At 44.9% G+C, this 14,992-nt stretch overlaps 1 protein-coding gene across 4 annotated transcripts in view; it reads right to left on the bottom strand.

Moving 5' to 3' along the window:
- FLVCR2 (FLVCR heme transporter 2) overlaps nucleotides 1–14,992 on the bottom strand; it is a 58,818-nt gene that overhangs the window by 17,390 nt on the left and 26,436 nt on the right. For all 4 annotated transcript variants that reach the window (XM_053673223.1, XM_053673222.1, XM_053673224.1 and 1 more), the window contains exons 2-3: nucleotides 14,090–14,231; nucleotides 11,465–11,605 (exon numbers count right to left, since the gene is read on the bottom strand). In XM_053673223.1, coding sequence (XP_053529198.1) covers nucleotides 11,465–11,605; nucleotides 14,090–14,231 — 283 coding nt within the window. The remainder of the gene's footprint in view (nucleotides 1–11,464; nucleotides 11,606–14,089; nucleotides 14,232–14,992) is intronic.

Below are 14,992 nucleotides of genomic sequence, written 5' to 3'. Positions count from 1 at the left end.
ACACAACAAGCACAGCCAACTAACCTTTACCCCATACACCCAGCCACTCAGAAATTCCATTCCTGAGTCAAGAAGGCCCACAAAGAGACACATTCCTAAAAAGGGTGTTGGGGTGGAATGGAGGCAAGGTGAAGAATGAAAGCAATCCCTAGTCCTGCTCCTCACACCTGTCTCAGCCCCTCTTGGTGTCTGGTCTGAGCCTCATGCCACACGGGGCAAGAAAATGCTCCAAGTCATGCTCTGCTTCAGGTGCAACTGCTACTCTCAGCTTGGGCCCAACAGGAATGAAGAAGGTGGGCAAAGTCCACGGGAAGCACAGGGAGATTATCCTGGAGAGTGGCAGCATAGAAAGAAGTTAGGGAAAGGTCCTGATAAGCGAAACGAGGAAGTAGGAGCAGACACCACAGGCCAATAAGCCTCCAGGTCCTCTCATTAGAGCCTCCACCTCTATACATGATCAAAGGCAAACAGTTTATGGCAGGAAACTCCTGTAGTGGTCACAGAATCCAACAACAAGGACTGGCTAAAACCAGATCAATCCAGCATGGAGGAAAAATTGATGAGAGGACAACCCCGAAGCTCATTATACCATCATTATAATAAAAACTGACACCACAAGTAGAAGGGGGGCCAAAAGAGATAGCATCATGATACCTCTGGAACAGATCATATTAGGAACAAGACCCCCTCCCAACCAGAAGGTGGAGACAGAATTTGGCACCAGGAACACCATGACACCTCAGAATGGACCATATTAGGAAAAAGGACACCGTCCCAAGCTAAATGCAGAGTCAGCATTTGGCACCACAGAGTTCAGAATCAACCCACTCTTGGAAACATACACGGGCTGTCGGGAAAAAGTCCAACCATTCTTAATATAATGAGAACAGTTTGTGCAATATTGATGTAACCTGGCAGCCAAGAAGAGTGGACTGTGATGCACATGCATGAACAATGATGACTTCATTGTACTGAGTCCGTAGAGGCAGTAGACGCCATTGAATAAGCATGTGTACTGTGTGACCATCACATTCAAAATGACTGAGTGAGTAGAACAACAAATCTGCATCAAATTTTGCAATAAGCTTGAACATTCCTCTGTGGAAACTGTTTGAATGATTCAGAATATGGGGGCAATACGCAGCTGGTGATTGGCAGCTGCATCACGAAAACACACCCACTCAGACATCACGTCTCGTGCAGTTTTCTGGTGAAACATCAAGTCACTCAGGTGAATCAGTCCTCTACAGCCCAGATTTGACACCACGTGACTTCTGGCTTTTCCCAAAACTAAAATCACCTCTGAATAGAAAGAGATTTCAGACTGTTGGTGAGATTCAGGAAAATACAACCGGGTAGCTGATGGCTATTTGGAGGACTGCATGAGATCCCAAGATGCCTGCTTGGAAGGGGACTGAGGTGTCATTGTCCTATGTACAATGTTTCTTGTACCTTCTACCTTCTTCAATAAATGTCTCTGTTCATATTACATGGTTGGATACCTTCTGGACAGACCTCATATAAAATCACAAGAACTGACTGACCCAGTGAGCAACTCACTTGTGAATTCTCCTGTGTCCACTCAGATGCGTACTTCTCTTTCACAGCAACTAGGTGACCAGCAGCTCATCCTGGACTCACCCCTGACCCTGTCTCCAGAAACCCACATCCTTGCCTCTTTCTCTACCTAAATAACATTCACTTTCACTCTCACTCAGACTTGTTCTGGAGTTCTTCCCTGCGTGAGTCAAGAGCCTGGAAGTCCTGGAATGTGCTGGGACAAAGCAGCCCTGGCTTGGAGCTCACAACTGGTCCAGAGACAGGAGGACCGGGAACAACAACAACAAAAAAAACCCCGCCTCAAAGAGCACCGCTTCTATGACCCTGAGAAAGGCAGAGGGAAGTGTTGGGAACTGCCCTGCCTGGTTTCAGGACCTGTAATCCCCCCATGGCTAAGGCTGAGTGAGTGACCTTTGGACCGTAAACCACTAAGGAGACAAAGCTTATCTCCCTGGCAGGAGCACCACTTTTGCTCCTTTTACTTCATCCATAACTGGCCTCCAATGCTTGATCAGTTAGCCAATGATGGGTAAGATTCCCCAAGCAGAGATCGACCTAAGACAGGCACGACCAAAGGGAGGATCCGGGAAAGGACTTGCGGGGCTACAGCAAAAGGGGGTGATGGACCCTCACCCCTCGGCTTTGATATAGCCTGAGTCCTCATTCTGTCTGTGAGAAGTCTCCTAATCTCTTGGCTGCCTTACTTTCCCTGTCTGATTTAAGCCTGAAACAATGACAGAGGGCTGTGCAGCCCTGTGCTAAAAAGGGCAGGTTCCCTGGGTGATCAGACCTAAGAAAGAATACATTAAACTCCTGTGAAACCTGCTTTGCTAAGAATGCTCTAAATTAAATGATAAGGGTCCAAGCAGGAAGTGAGTTTGTTTCCCAAAGTTTTGTAGCCCTTTAGCTACAAAGACTCAGAACAGGCCCTCAGAATTCTTTGTATGTTATCTATTTTTGATCCTTACTGCCTAACAATGATTAATGAGATTTTACCTGTATTCCTGTGCAAAATGAACCCAATAAAAGCCCATGAGGAAAAGGTTCTTGGCCCTACTCCTTTGAGAGACTGGCTTCCTTTCCTCCCCAAGCAGACCATGTCTTGGTAGACTTATTCTTATTTGTGGCAGCTGGGTGGGAGGGGGGCCTACAGGTGGAGCCCCCCCATACAGGGAAGCAGAGTCCTGAGCTGGTTAACCTGTACTGCTGAAGCTGAGCACTTATGTGAGGGCTCAGTGGTTTAGGGAAATTGGTTCCAGATCAGCAACCAACTGAGAGCTTGTAAGAAATGCAGATTCTTGACACCTCTCCACACCTACTGCAATAGAAACTCTGGGAGTTTCATAATCTGTGTGTGAACAAGCCCTCTAAGTACTTCTGAGAGTGCTCAAGTTTAGACCCACTGGCTCAGCTAGACTAGTCTGGTTGGTCAACAAGCCATCCCCCCTATCCAGGCATCCTGAAAACTGAATCAGCGCTAAGGCAGAGGTGGAGGGCAGGGGTATGGAGCGGTACAAGGGCTCACCCTGGAAGGCTGCTATTCTTTCTAAATGTTTCTACAGAAATTAGGAATTAGGAGCTTATGTATGATTTCTTTTTTTTTTCCTTTTTTTAAAAATTTTTTTATTTTTTAATTTTTTTTATTTTTTTAAATTGATTATGCTGTTACAGTTGTTCTATTCCCCCCTTCATTCCCCCCCACCCTGCCCCCCCATCCCCACCATTACCCCCCTTTAGTTTATGTCCATGTGTCTCAAGTCCTTTAGGTTCTATATTTCCCATGCTATTCTTGCCCCCCCCATCTATTTTCTATCTACTGTCTATGCTACTTATTTTCTGTACCTTCTCCCCCCATCTCCTCCTCCCACTCCCCTGTTGCTAACCCTCCTTGAGATCTTCATTTCTATGTTTCCACTCCTGATCTAGCTGTTCTTTTAGTTTGCTTTCGTTTTAGGTGTGGTTGTTAATAACTGTGAGCTTGTTGTTCTTTCACTGTTCATGTTTCTTTAACTTCTTTTTCTTAGATAAGTCCCTTTAACATTTCATATAATAAGGGCTTGGTGATGATGAACTCCTTGAATTTGATCTTATCTGAGAAGCACCTTATCTGTCCTTCCATTCTAAATGAAAGTTTTGCTGGATAGAGCAATCTTGGTTGTAGGTCTTTAGATTTCATGACTTGGAATATTTCTTTCCAGCCCCTTCTTGCCTGGAAGGTCTCTTTTGAGAAATCTGCTGACAGTCTGATGGGGACTCCTTTGTAGGTGATTGTCCCCTTAGCTCTTGCTGCTTCTAGGATTCTCTCCTTCATTTTAATTTTGGCTAATGTAATTATGATATGCCTTGGTGTGTTTCTTCTTGAGTCCAACTTTTTTGGTACTCTCTGAGCTTCTTGGATTTCTTGGAAGTCTATTTCCTTTGCCAGATTGGGGAAATTTTCTTTTATTATTTGTTCAAATAATTTTTCCACTGGTGGCTGTGTCTTTCCCCCCTTCTGGTACCCCTATAATTCGGATGTTGGAGCGTTTAAAGATGTCCTGGAGGTTCCTAAGACTCTCCTCATTTCTTTGAATTCTTGCTCCTTGACTCTTTTCTGTTTGGCCATTATTTGCTTTCTTCTGGTCCACTCCATTGATTTGAGTCCCAGTTTCCTTTTCATCGCTATGGGTTTCCTGTGGAATTCCATTCATTTCCATTAGTTTAGCCTTCATATGTTTCTCTAATTTGTGGCTATAATCAACCAGTTCTGTGAGGATCCTGATCACCAGTGTTTTAAACTGTGTGTCTGAGAGTTTTGCTATTTCTTTGTTGCTTAGATTTATGGGCTCTGGGGCTTTGAGGTCTTCCTGCGACATTTTTGGTCTGTTCTGGCCCTTTAAATATGAGAAGCGGCGCCTTGGACTCCCAGGTCGCTGTGTTGTGACACTGTATGTGGGGGCGTGGCCAGAGTGGGGAAATGGCGGCGCCCTCTACTGCTGCTTGCCACCGGGACCACCGGGGCCCGGTCCAACCGCCCACTCCCTCGCCTGTCCGCTCTCCCGCAAATAGGCAACCGCAGTCAACACGCAGCACCGCCTCCCCACTGTCTCCTCTGCAGTCGCTCACCCGGTGGGTTGCTCGGTCGCTCACTAGGTCCAATCCTGCGTTTGGAACCCGTGCGTCTGGATTCGCGCGATTCTGCGCCCGGGTCTGACCCAGTCCTCCTGTGCAACCCCTCACGAGAGGCCGGTTTCGCCCCTTACCGGTCGGGCTGAAGAATTTGTTGTTAACGGACTTCCGAAAAGTTCAATTTTCCGTGTTCTGGTTGTGTTTTCTGATGCTAATATTTAGTCGTCCCTAAACTTGGTTGTGTGAGAAGGCATGGCACATCCACCTATACCTCCATCTTGGCGGAAGTCTCTGGTGTCCTTTTTTTATGTATGATTTCTGAATCACTATTTAGTGTGGATGTCCCTCCCCATAGTGTTGAAGGTTACCAGACAAAGTTAAGCAACACAAGTCAATTCCACCACCCACACCAAGGGGTTCACCATCCCACAAGAAGGGCAGGTAATAAAACACATGCTCTGCCCTGTGCGTGAGTTCCTCTTTGCAGGAATACAGGTTCCTGTGCTATACTCGGGTGTGACTAGCCCCAGCAAGTGAAGCCTGCTGGGTGAGAGCCTATTCCTGTGAGAAAATGTGATCTCCCCTGAAAGGCCTTGTCATTCCTGGTATCAGTCACCAAAGTGCCAGTCACTGAGAAGGTGGGCTTTAGGAACACAGAAAGGACTCATCATCACTCTGAGTCTCTCCTCTGTCAAGAGCAGTTTTTTCAAACTGTGGTTCAGAGACCACTGGCATTAGAACTTCTTAGAGGTCAAAACAACAGATTTGTGGGCTTTACCCTGGGCCTACTCTGAATCTCCTGGAATGGGGCTAAGAATTAGCCTTTTAACAAAAAGCAAACAAAAAAATGCTGAACATTTCTTAAACTCTCTGGAGTTTGGAAAAAAATGACCTTGGGAATACCAAAGATCAATGGCCAGGCCCAGGCTCCAGGTAGTGGGGCTAACATGGAGGTAGCTGGGGTGGGAAGGGGCTTCAAGACCATGAGAAAGACCCATTGCACACCTACTTTAGAGGTCCTCAAACCAGAATTGCCTAGAATGCTTGTGAAAAGCAGATTTTCAGGGCAAGACCCAGACTTTCTGAACTTGAACTTCCAGAAGAGAGGCATGGAAATCTATGCATGCATTCAAATTGGGCACCCAAGGAAATTTTATCATTAGGCAAGCCTGAGGAACATGGACCCCAGATCCTATCTCTATGTTCTGGTCACTCTGTGCTTATTTTTCTTTTGTTCTTCCTGAACTTGTAGTAAACCCTTGTTTTAAGGGACCAGCATGACCTCAGCAAAGCTCCAGGGAATCATGAGGATTTCATGCCCACTCTTTTTCCTTCTCTTTTAAAAGATCAAGAGCTCTTGTACATTATATTTTGTTGTTAATGCTATTACAGTTGTCTCAATTTTTTCCCCTTCCCCCCTCCATCCATCCTCCCCACTCCCTCAAGCAATCCTCACACCATCTGTCCATGTCCATGGGTCATGCATGTATGTTCTTTGGCTATTCTATTCCCTGTGCTGTACTTTATATCCCCATGACTATTCTGTAATTACCTATTTGTACTTCTTAATCCTTTCACCTTTTTCACCCATCCCCATGATCTCCCTCCCACCTGGCAACCATCAAAACATTCTCTGTATCTATGATTCTGTTTCTGTTCTGATTATTTTGTTTTTTAGATTCAATTGTTGATATGCAATTATTGCCACTTTCTAATTCATATTTTTTATCTTCTTCTTAAAGAAAGAAAACCCTTTAACATTTTATATCATACTGGTTTGGTGGTGATGAACTCCATTAGCTTTTTCTTGTCTGGGAAGCTCTTTATCTGTCCTTTGGTTCCAAATGATAGCTTTTCTGGGTAAAGCAATCTTGGTTGTAGGTCCCTGCTTTTTATCACTTCGAATATTTCCTGCTAATCCCTTCTAACTTATAAAGTTTATTTTGAGAAACCAGTTGATAGTCTTATGGGAGCTCCCTTGTAGGTAACTAACTGCTTTTCTCTTGCTGCTTTTAAGATTCCTTGTATTTAACCTTTGGCATTTTAATTATGATGTGTCTTGGTGTGGGCCTCTTCGGGTTCATCTTTTTTGGAACTCTCTGTACTTCCGGACTTATACGTCTATTTCCTTCACCAAGTTAAGAATTTGCTGTCATTTTTTCAAATAGGTTTCCAATGACTTGTTCTCTCTCTTCTCTTCAGGCACTCCCATGATGCAAATATTGGTACACTTGAAGTTGCCCCAGAGGCTCCTCATACCCACTCTTAAGCTAGAATTTTAAGGGAGCACAAAGCACCTCCCTTAAGCCCATGTAAGTGGGGCAATGGTGAAGCCCTTGAGAGCCCCAAGGGAGGTATCCTCAGGACACACATTGAGGCTCTGAATTCAGATGCTAAGCACTAGAAGAGTATTCAGAAGCAATGCAGGCACCCTGACTGATGTGCCTCAGTTCGCTTGAGTGTCACCCTGCAAGTTAAGGGGTGGCTGGTTCAATCCCCAGTCAAGGCTTGTACAGGAGGTGGCTAACTGATGATTTTCTCCCTCTCTTTCTCCCTCCCTTCCCTCCTCTAAAAACAAATAAATAGCCCAGGTTGGTGTGGCTCAGTAGACTGAGTGCTGGTTTGCAGACCAAAGTGTGGCTGGTCCAATTCCCAGTCAGAGCACATGGCTGACTTGCAGGTCAGGCCCCAGGGGGGGCCATGTGAGAGGCAACCACTCACTGCTATTTCTCTTCCACTCTTTCTCCTTCCCTTGACTTCTCTCTAATAATACATAAATAAAATGTTTTTAAAAAACAAAATCTTTCTTAAAAAAGAAGCAATGGAGGCAAGGCTGGGTATAACAGGGAAAAGTATCCCCTAAGAACACTTCAGAGGAAGAGAATTTTCAACAATTCTTTTTTTTTTTTTTAAGATTTTTTATTTATTTATCTTTAGAGGGGAAGGGAAGGAGAGAGGGAGAGAAACATCAATGTATGGTTGCCTTTTGTGCATCCCCTGCTGGGAAGTGGCCTGCAGGGAACTGGCCTGCAACCCAGGCATGTGCCCTGACTGGGAATCAAACCTTGATTGTCTGGTTCTGAGGCCCGCGCTCAATCCACTGAGCTACACCAGCCAGGGCTTCAACAATTCTTTTTAACACGGCAATCATTACGCCATCACCATTGATGAAGAGAGAATAGAGGAGGACGTGTGAAAGCAAGACCTAGAGACACAAAAAGAAGGTGGCTGAAGAAGGCTCTTTTCTTCACTTCACCCCAATTGCTGATACACATCACAAGACCTGCCCTACCCCCAAAATCTGTTAGACCCTCTGAGGATCTGTTTTCAGCCTGTGTCCTCCCGCATTGTCCAGCTTGGAGGAGGAATCCGGTTTTTAATAGAGAAGGAAGCAGTTTCTTCTTCTGGTGATAGTTTGGCAACGCCAAGCACAAACTCACTTCTACAAGTCCTCCCCTCTAAGTGGGCTGCCAGATTTAAGAAAAAAATATTTGTTTTTTTCCTTAAACAAATAGCATATCTGGTTAAATTTGAATTTCAGAAAAATGAATAATTTTTTTAAACATAAACATACCCTAAATATCACACGGGACATGTTTATACTAAACAGAATTCATGGTTTATCTGGAATTCAAATGTAACTTGATGGCGCTCTCACAAGCCTACCTCTAAGGGGTAGTGGCCAGAACCTTGAGGGAAGTTCCTCCAAAGCCTTCAGTGTATCAGCTCAGGGTACACTGAGCTGCACCTCAGCTCAGGGTAGCTGTCTCAGCAGCTTGGAGAGCCCTGGAAAACCACTACAGACACAACACTGGACATCCCACCGGCTGCACAAAAGCTACTCACTACTTGGGGAGATCTGGTTCAGACCAAAGAAAGAATATAGGAATCAGCACATTAATCAATGCAACAGCAATGTGGATGATGCATGCAGTGTCTTTATTTGCAATTAATTGTAAAGCTTTCATTTCCACTCAGAGAACTTCAACGGGAAGCTAATGTTTTTACTATTTTCTGAGGGGCAGTGGGAGTTAGAAGAACAAAAGATGGGTGAAGGCGGTTCACTCAGGAATTGACAGAGTAAATACCCAACTCAGGCCTCCAGTTCCTTATGTACAACTCTGAACTCACTGGTCCAGCATTCAAGGCCCTTACTCCTAGGCACATCCACCCATGTCCTGCAAATGTATTCATGCAATTCTCTTATCTGCTAGAATGCTTGCCATATGTTGGATTTACAGAAGGTTTTGTTGCTGTTGTTTTAAATTTGAAGCAAAGATGGTGGGCCAAGAAAGCAGAGACTCTCAGGTGGACTGCCTCGACATGACCTGTACACCTTAAAGAGACACACTAAACTGATGCCCTGCCACCCCCAAATCCCACAGATGGCTGGCCAGTATGAATGTTGGTCCTGTTTCCAAAACTCTAAAACTCTAAATCCACACTCTAGAAGAAAGCAACCCCCAGGTAATTGTTCTGAGAATTATATCTGAGGAAGGCAGACCCAAAGGCCACTGGGGCACGTGGGCTGAGAAAAGAGCCCCAGCTTTGTCTCCAAGAGGCTGTGTCCTGCCTGCGGAGGCAAAAGGGCACACTGGTTAGAAAGACAGGCTTTGGCATCAGACGGACAAGAGTGTAGGTCTCAGCTCTATTGCTTGCTAGCTGTCCAACTGTGGGCAAGGAACTAAACCAGGGTCTCAGGTTCCTCAGGAATAAAACAGAATAGAGTTAAGGACCTCTATCCCAGATTTGTTTTTGAAGATTAAAAGAGATAATGCAGATAAAGCCTTAACATGGTGCCTGACACACAGTAATGGCTCAATAAAAAATTTTCCAAATCTGTGAATAGGTCTAAGAATTATTTCCTTGCTGGCAAACAGCCTAGTCTCCAAGTCCAATTCTCTACCATGGAAATTAGGCTTGTGGTTCTCTGAAATGAGTACAAACATGGAGATTAGTTTAATTCCCTCTCACTGAGATAGTCCCAGGCCTTTGAGGAAAATGTTAATAAATTCTGTCTACAGACAACAGAGTGTAATGCTTCCAGAAACTCAGAAGTGAACTGCTCTGCCCATCAGCCTGTATGAGCCAGCTCAGTATTGCGGATGGATGCAGAATCATCCTAAGAACTGAAAAGCTGGGGAGAATGAAAATACAGACCTGAGACCTTGAAGACCAATCTAGTTATCCAGAGCAGCGATTTTTGACTTGTGTGCCGCAAGAATGACGTGCCACACCTGACTGTTTTGTCAGAGGCACTGATCCCTTTTTCCCTGAGGTTGTCAAATTTAAAAAGTGACAACAGCCAACACAACAATAGCTGCCCGCTGTGAGTGAATCAAAATCATACCTATTTTTGTCAGGTTGGAAAAAACATATATTTTTTTGGTGTGCCACAGAATTTTAGTAATTAGTTTATGTGCACCAGGAGATGAAGGCTGAAAATCGCTGATCTAGAGCTATTCCAGATGAGAGGTCATCTAACTATTGCCTATGCCCAAACCACTTAGGCGAGCCTCTCTACCCGTGGATGGTACCATCTCTTATCAATGCCTTGGCAGATAAATAGTTTGAGATGAAGGGCATCGATAAGCCTAAAATAAAACTGTGGCACAGTTCTAGGGAAAAAACTACAGGCAATTGTGTAACAGGCATCAAGAGCGCAGGTGTTGGAATTAGACGAACCTGTACCTGAATCCAGAAAAAGCTGCCTGATCTTGGGCTAGTTACCTAATCTCTCTGAGTTTCAGTTTCCACATCTGCGAAATGGGGATAGTTAGAGTACCTACCTAACATGGCTGTGGTGGAAGTGAAATAAAAGCACATGTGAAAAGTCTTGGCACACAGCAAATGCTGTTATAAAACACATAGTTTGTGAACCTACAGAGAGCATAAGGCTGTGGTCCACTGTGCTTCCCCGAGCATAGGCCGTGTTAAACCAACCTCATTTTCTTTACATAGTTACTGGGCACGTTACACACTGGCTGACCCTTGGTTTTAAATTAGCTGGCAGACTAAATGGTCAGATGTAGGATGGACAGTAGTACAGCTGGGTGGATCTCTTTACTGGAATGCCGTGAGGTTCTGTCCTTACCCTTCTTATTGGGTCTAACATTCTTATTAAAAGTTGGGAAAAAGAGGCAGAACCACCATGCTGGACAGGCAAGCCAATACACCAGCACAAACATAAACATTTATCTTACCAAAGCCAACAAGATGAAATGAAACAGGAATATTATCTTGCAGACAAAAAAAAATATATAGGAGTCAATGTTAGAAAATGAAGGAAGATTGGTTGAGTGGTTCCTATGGCAAGACTCATTTATGCATGCATGCATGCATTTATTGACTCAGTCAGTCAGGCATTCACTCATTAACCACCAGCCACTCCAGGCCAGCCACTGCTGATGAAGAAAAGACATAACTATAAAGAAGAAAAGATGCATCCTTGCACTCGGGAAGGTCACAGTCCAGTGAGAAGACAAACTTGGAAATGGAACAGCACACTAAGAGAGGAAAGACCATCCAACATGGCTTTCTGGCAGTGATGCTGAGATGAGACTTGGAGGATCGGCATGCATTTGTCCATTAACCTGACAGGGGAAGGAATGGTTTCCTAGGTAGACTCTACAGAATGTGCAAAGGCCCTGAGACAGAGCTGACTGTTCTGGTCAACTCTAAACAATTATATTACATGTGCATTTGGTATGTGGGAGAAGTAAGATGCACAGACACATGAGGCCTCTGGTCTCCCGCTCCCAGTCTGAGTGCCCTCCAGGACACACCTGTACCTTACCATAGGTGATGATAAGCAGCACGAAGTTGAGGTTTTTGAAGAGCCGGATGATGGAACTTAAGTACGAAGCATCAGTGGTTGCTAAGGAATAGCTCAGGGATTGGGCCCTGCTGGGTGGATGTTTAGGCTTCTCCTTGAATACTGAAAGGAAAGAAACAGAGAGACCACTGAACATCCCAGTGGTGACCCCCACAGAGTTACACATAGATGAGAGCTGGCTCCATCACCTGAGAAGGAGCTAAGACTCAAAGGGAAATATCAATTCGTCAAGTAAATCCTTTACAGCTGCCTCTCTTGAATAAATCAGATGATACCTATTTTTTTCATAGTCCATGGCTGAGTGAGTGGTGTGTCGATTACTTTTTCTTAATGGCCTCTGGACGGCTGCAACCCCTGGGGCCACCCAGGCAGTGCTCAAGGATCGAGGAGTCCCATAATAACCAGCAAATAGCACATCACAGAGCACTGAGAAAAACACGAATAATACCTGGAGAGAGAGAGAGGAGCTGAGGCTCTGGGAGTAGTGAGCCCAGCTAATGGCTTAGCACCAGAGCGCCTCCTGCGGGGTTGGGGACTGTGCTGCCTGCGCCTCCCCGCACAGAGCCTGGTGCAGGGCAGTCAGTGAACACCCCTGAGTGAGCTGTCAGTGAATGGACTCTGAACTTCTCAAAGTCTGAATCAGACATCTGCCTCCGAGGGACTAGAGGATGACCAGCATGCTCTTGTGGGAGAGGCTGCTCTGATAGGAAGGACAAGGGTGGGGACGAGCGGGGAAACCATTCATTTTTTATTCTATTTTTGGTACAACGGGTGCAACCAATTTAACTGCCTTGATTGCTATACAGTTCTCTGGAGGCGTATCAGTTTAACCAGTGTTTTAGCTAAACCTTTCCCCAACCGGTCCAAGCAAGCCCCACGTGGCCTCCTCCTCACCCCAGGAGAATTCCTCCAGTTAAAGGAAGCTCTGGAAATATGTCTTGAAGATCAAAGCCTCCCCCTCCCCACCACCCAGCCCTCTGGCTGCAGAGCCAGGCTAATTTCCTCCAGGATAACTTCCTGCTGTTGGGAAGCGCTCATCCATTGTCCTGCCCGTTCACCTTCCCTTCCAGGAGGGAAAAGAAAGCAAGGCAGGGGCTACTGACCTCTGCAACCTGCTTGCTCAAGGCCTTAGCAACCATAAACCAGAATTCAAGTGAGATCTTTCAGTTCTTTATTCAATGAGCTACTGTCCGAGATTGATAATAAAGTGCTAAAATGTAGAGACATCCTACCTCCAGGATTCCACGCCCTCGTCTGCCACAAACACAGGAATTTAGAGCTGGGTACATTACAATTTGAAACTGCAGGTCTGGCTGAGTAAGAGGGGCCCTGGCTGGCTGGCTCTTATCTGCTCTTACCTACAGCTCCACAAGCTTATCACCAGTCCAGGGACTCCGGGGACTCCGGGTCCTATCCACGGTCTGAGACATCCTGCCAGCTTCGGGAAGCCAGCAGGCAGCCCTTTCTTAACTTGGGCGCAGGGGAGGAAATTGTAATGGTGGGAACAGCTGAATGAGGTAAACGATTATAAACCTCTTTGACCCTGGAGGTGAGGCCAGAAGGAAGGAGTGAAAACTTTAACCCAGTGAGTGAAACTTTCAGGTATTGGAAAGAAAACTGGTTAACCTTTAGATGGGTGATTAACTGACCATAAAAGCCTCCACTCTGCTGTTTCTGAAGTTATCACCGCCCATGTAATATCACTCATTATAAAGGATGATATAAAGTTAGATTATCCATCAATTGTATGATGAGGATTGGTATCTAGACTTGCGGTAGTGATCACTTTAAAGTGTACACAGATGTTGAGTTAGAATACTGTATACCTGAAACTTACAGAATAAAAGAATTTTTAAAAAATTATATTAACCAAATATCTCAGTGATTAAATACATTCGCATATAAAATTAATAGTAGTTATCTGAGGTTGCAATTAACTTGTACGAGGCTAAATTAATGATCATTCTTTTCTTTTTTTCGTATTTTCTAGATTTTTCCATAATGAGCATATATTATTTTTATATGTTTTTTTCAAAGCATTAAAAATGTGGTACCCAGGTATTCTCAGATGAATCTATGAGATTATTAGTGTTTGTGGGTTAATTCTGTTTTGTTCCAGAAATTTAGAGTATGGCATTAGATATGTTTAGGCTAAAACCCAAACATCTCTGCCACTATCTAACCCTCAATGATTTATTTAACTCCTCCAAGTCTTCCTCTTTGTCACAGGGGTTCGATGATGGCACCTTCACTCACAGGGTCACTGAGGGTTACATGAGGTCAGGCATGAAGAGCACATGCCTGTAAAAATGCTCATGGGGTTTCACCAGGGGTCCACAGCCTGACCATTCATTCTGGTGAGGTCATACTGGGGAACTGTTTGAACACAACTAAACCTTTACGGAGCCACTGACAATACATCCACACAAGACCAACTGGCACTGTATTAGGGGCACTGAAAACCAGCAGAGGCCTGGCCTCCATTTGCTGTGAGTGTCTGCCACATGCTGTGACCATGTTCACAAGGGCCCAACAAAGCCAGTAGCACCTCCCCACCTCCCCCCGGCAGCCTACTAATGAACTTACCAATAATGACAAGGATGAAAAGCAGAGTGGCGACACCTGCTATGATATAGAACATGATGCTGATGTGGTAGGCAAGCTTGTCCTGGTCTTCGATGTTGGGTACCAAAACAGGAGGGACCAAGAACCCAATCGCGATTCCGAGCTGTAGAAGACAGAGACAGTCCATTACAGTCACCAATGGCCAAGAGGTGATGGCACAAATTTAAAGAGACTTTCTTAAAACTTAGACAGGGACCGTTTCCTCCTCAAGACACCAGAGAGAGCTTTCTTTTGATTGACAACTCAATTCACACACACCCGATGACCACCCTCATCATCAATACCTATTGGAAAAAATTATAGTCGGGGCTCTCAGTGCAGACTGGCTCTTCTCTAGCTGCACAATGAACAGTGATTCCTATACTCCAATTTCTGTGGTACAGTGAAGCAATGTTGACTTTTTCTTGTGCCACTTATATGCTTGATTTCACTGAATCTGTGAACCATGAGTTCAGAGACCAGCTGGGGAAAAAGTTGAAAACTTCTATACCCTGTAACCCCAAAACTTGCTTTCAGTGAGACTTGGAAGCCTAAAGTTATGACCGCATTTACAAACATGAAAGCTTAAGTTCATTGTGTAAATAACTTAGCAGTTGACAAGGCATCTGTAGGATAAAGTTATACGCACTGCACACATTTGTACACACAGGACAGGGGCACATGCAGACTAGCTGTGAACACGCACACATGTACGCCAACAACTTAAAACATCTCATATCACATCTCACATCTGCCCTGGAATTTAAAGTCTAGTAACCTGATATAGTGTGACATGGGTGTTTCCAAGGTCAGAAATGCCTGAATTCGGGAGTGACGAGCTGTGACACAACCCCCAAAACCCTCTGCCACATGTAATTCCAAAAC

The sequence above is a fragment of the Artibeus jamaicensis genome, unplaced genomic scaffold (genome assembly GCF_021234435.1).
Source record: "Artibeus jamaicensis isolate MK-2021 breed Jamaican fruit bat unplaced genomic scaffold, CSHL_Jam_final contig_851, whole genome shotgun sequence".
Taxonomy (NCBI): domain Eukaryota; kingdom Metazoa; phylum Chordata; class Mammalia; order Chiroptera; family Phyllostomidae; genus Artibeus; species Artibeus jamaicensis.
Note: the sequence above shows the minus strand (reverse complement) of the source record. Positions and strands in the feature narration are given on the sequence as shown.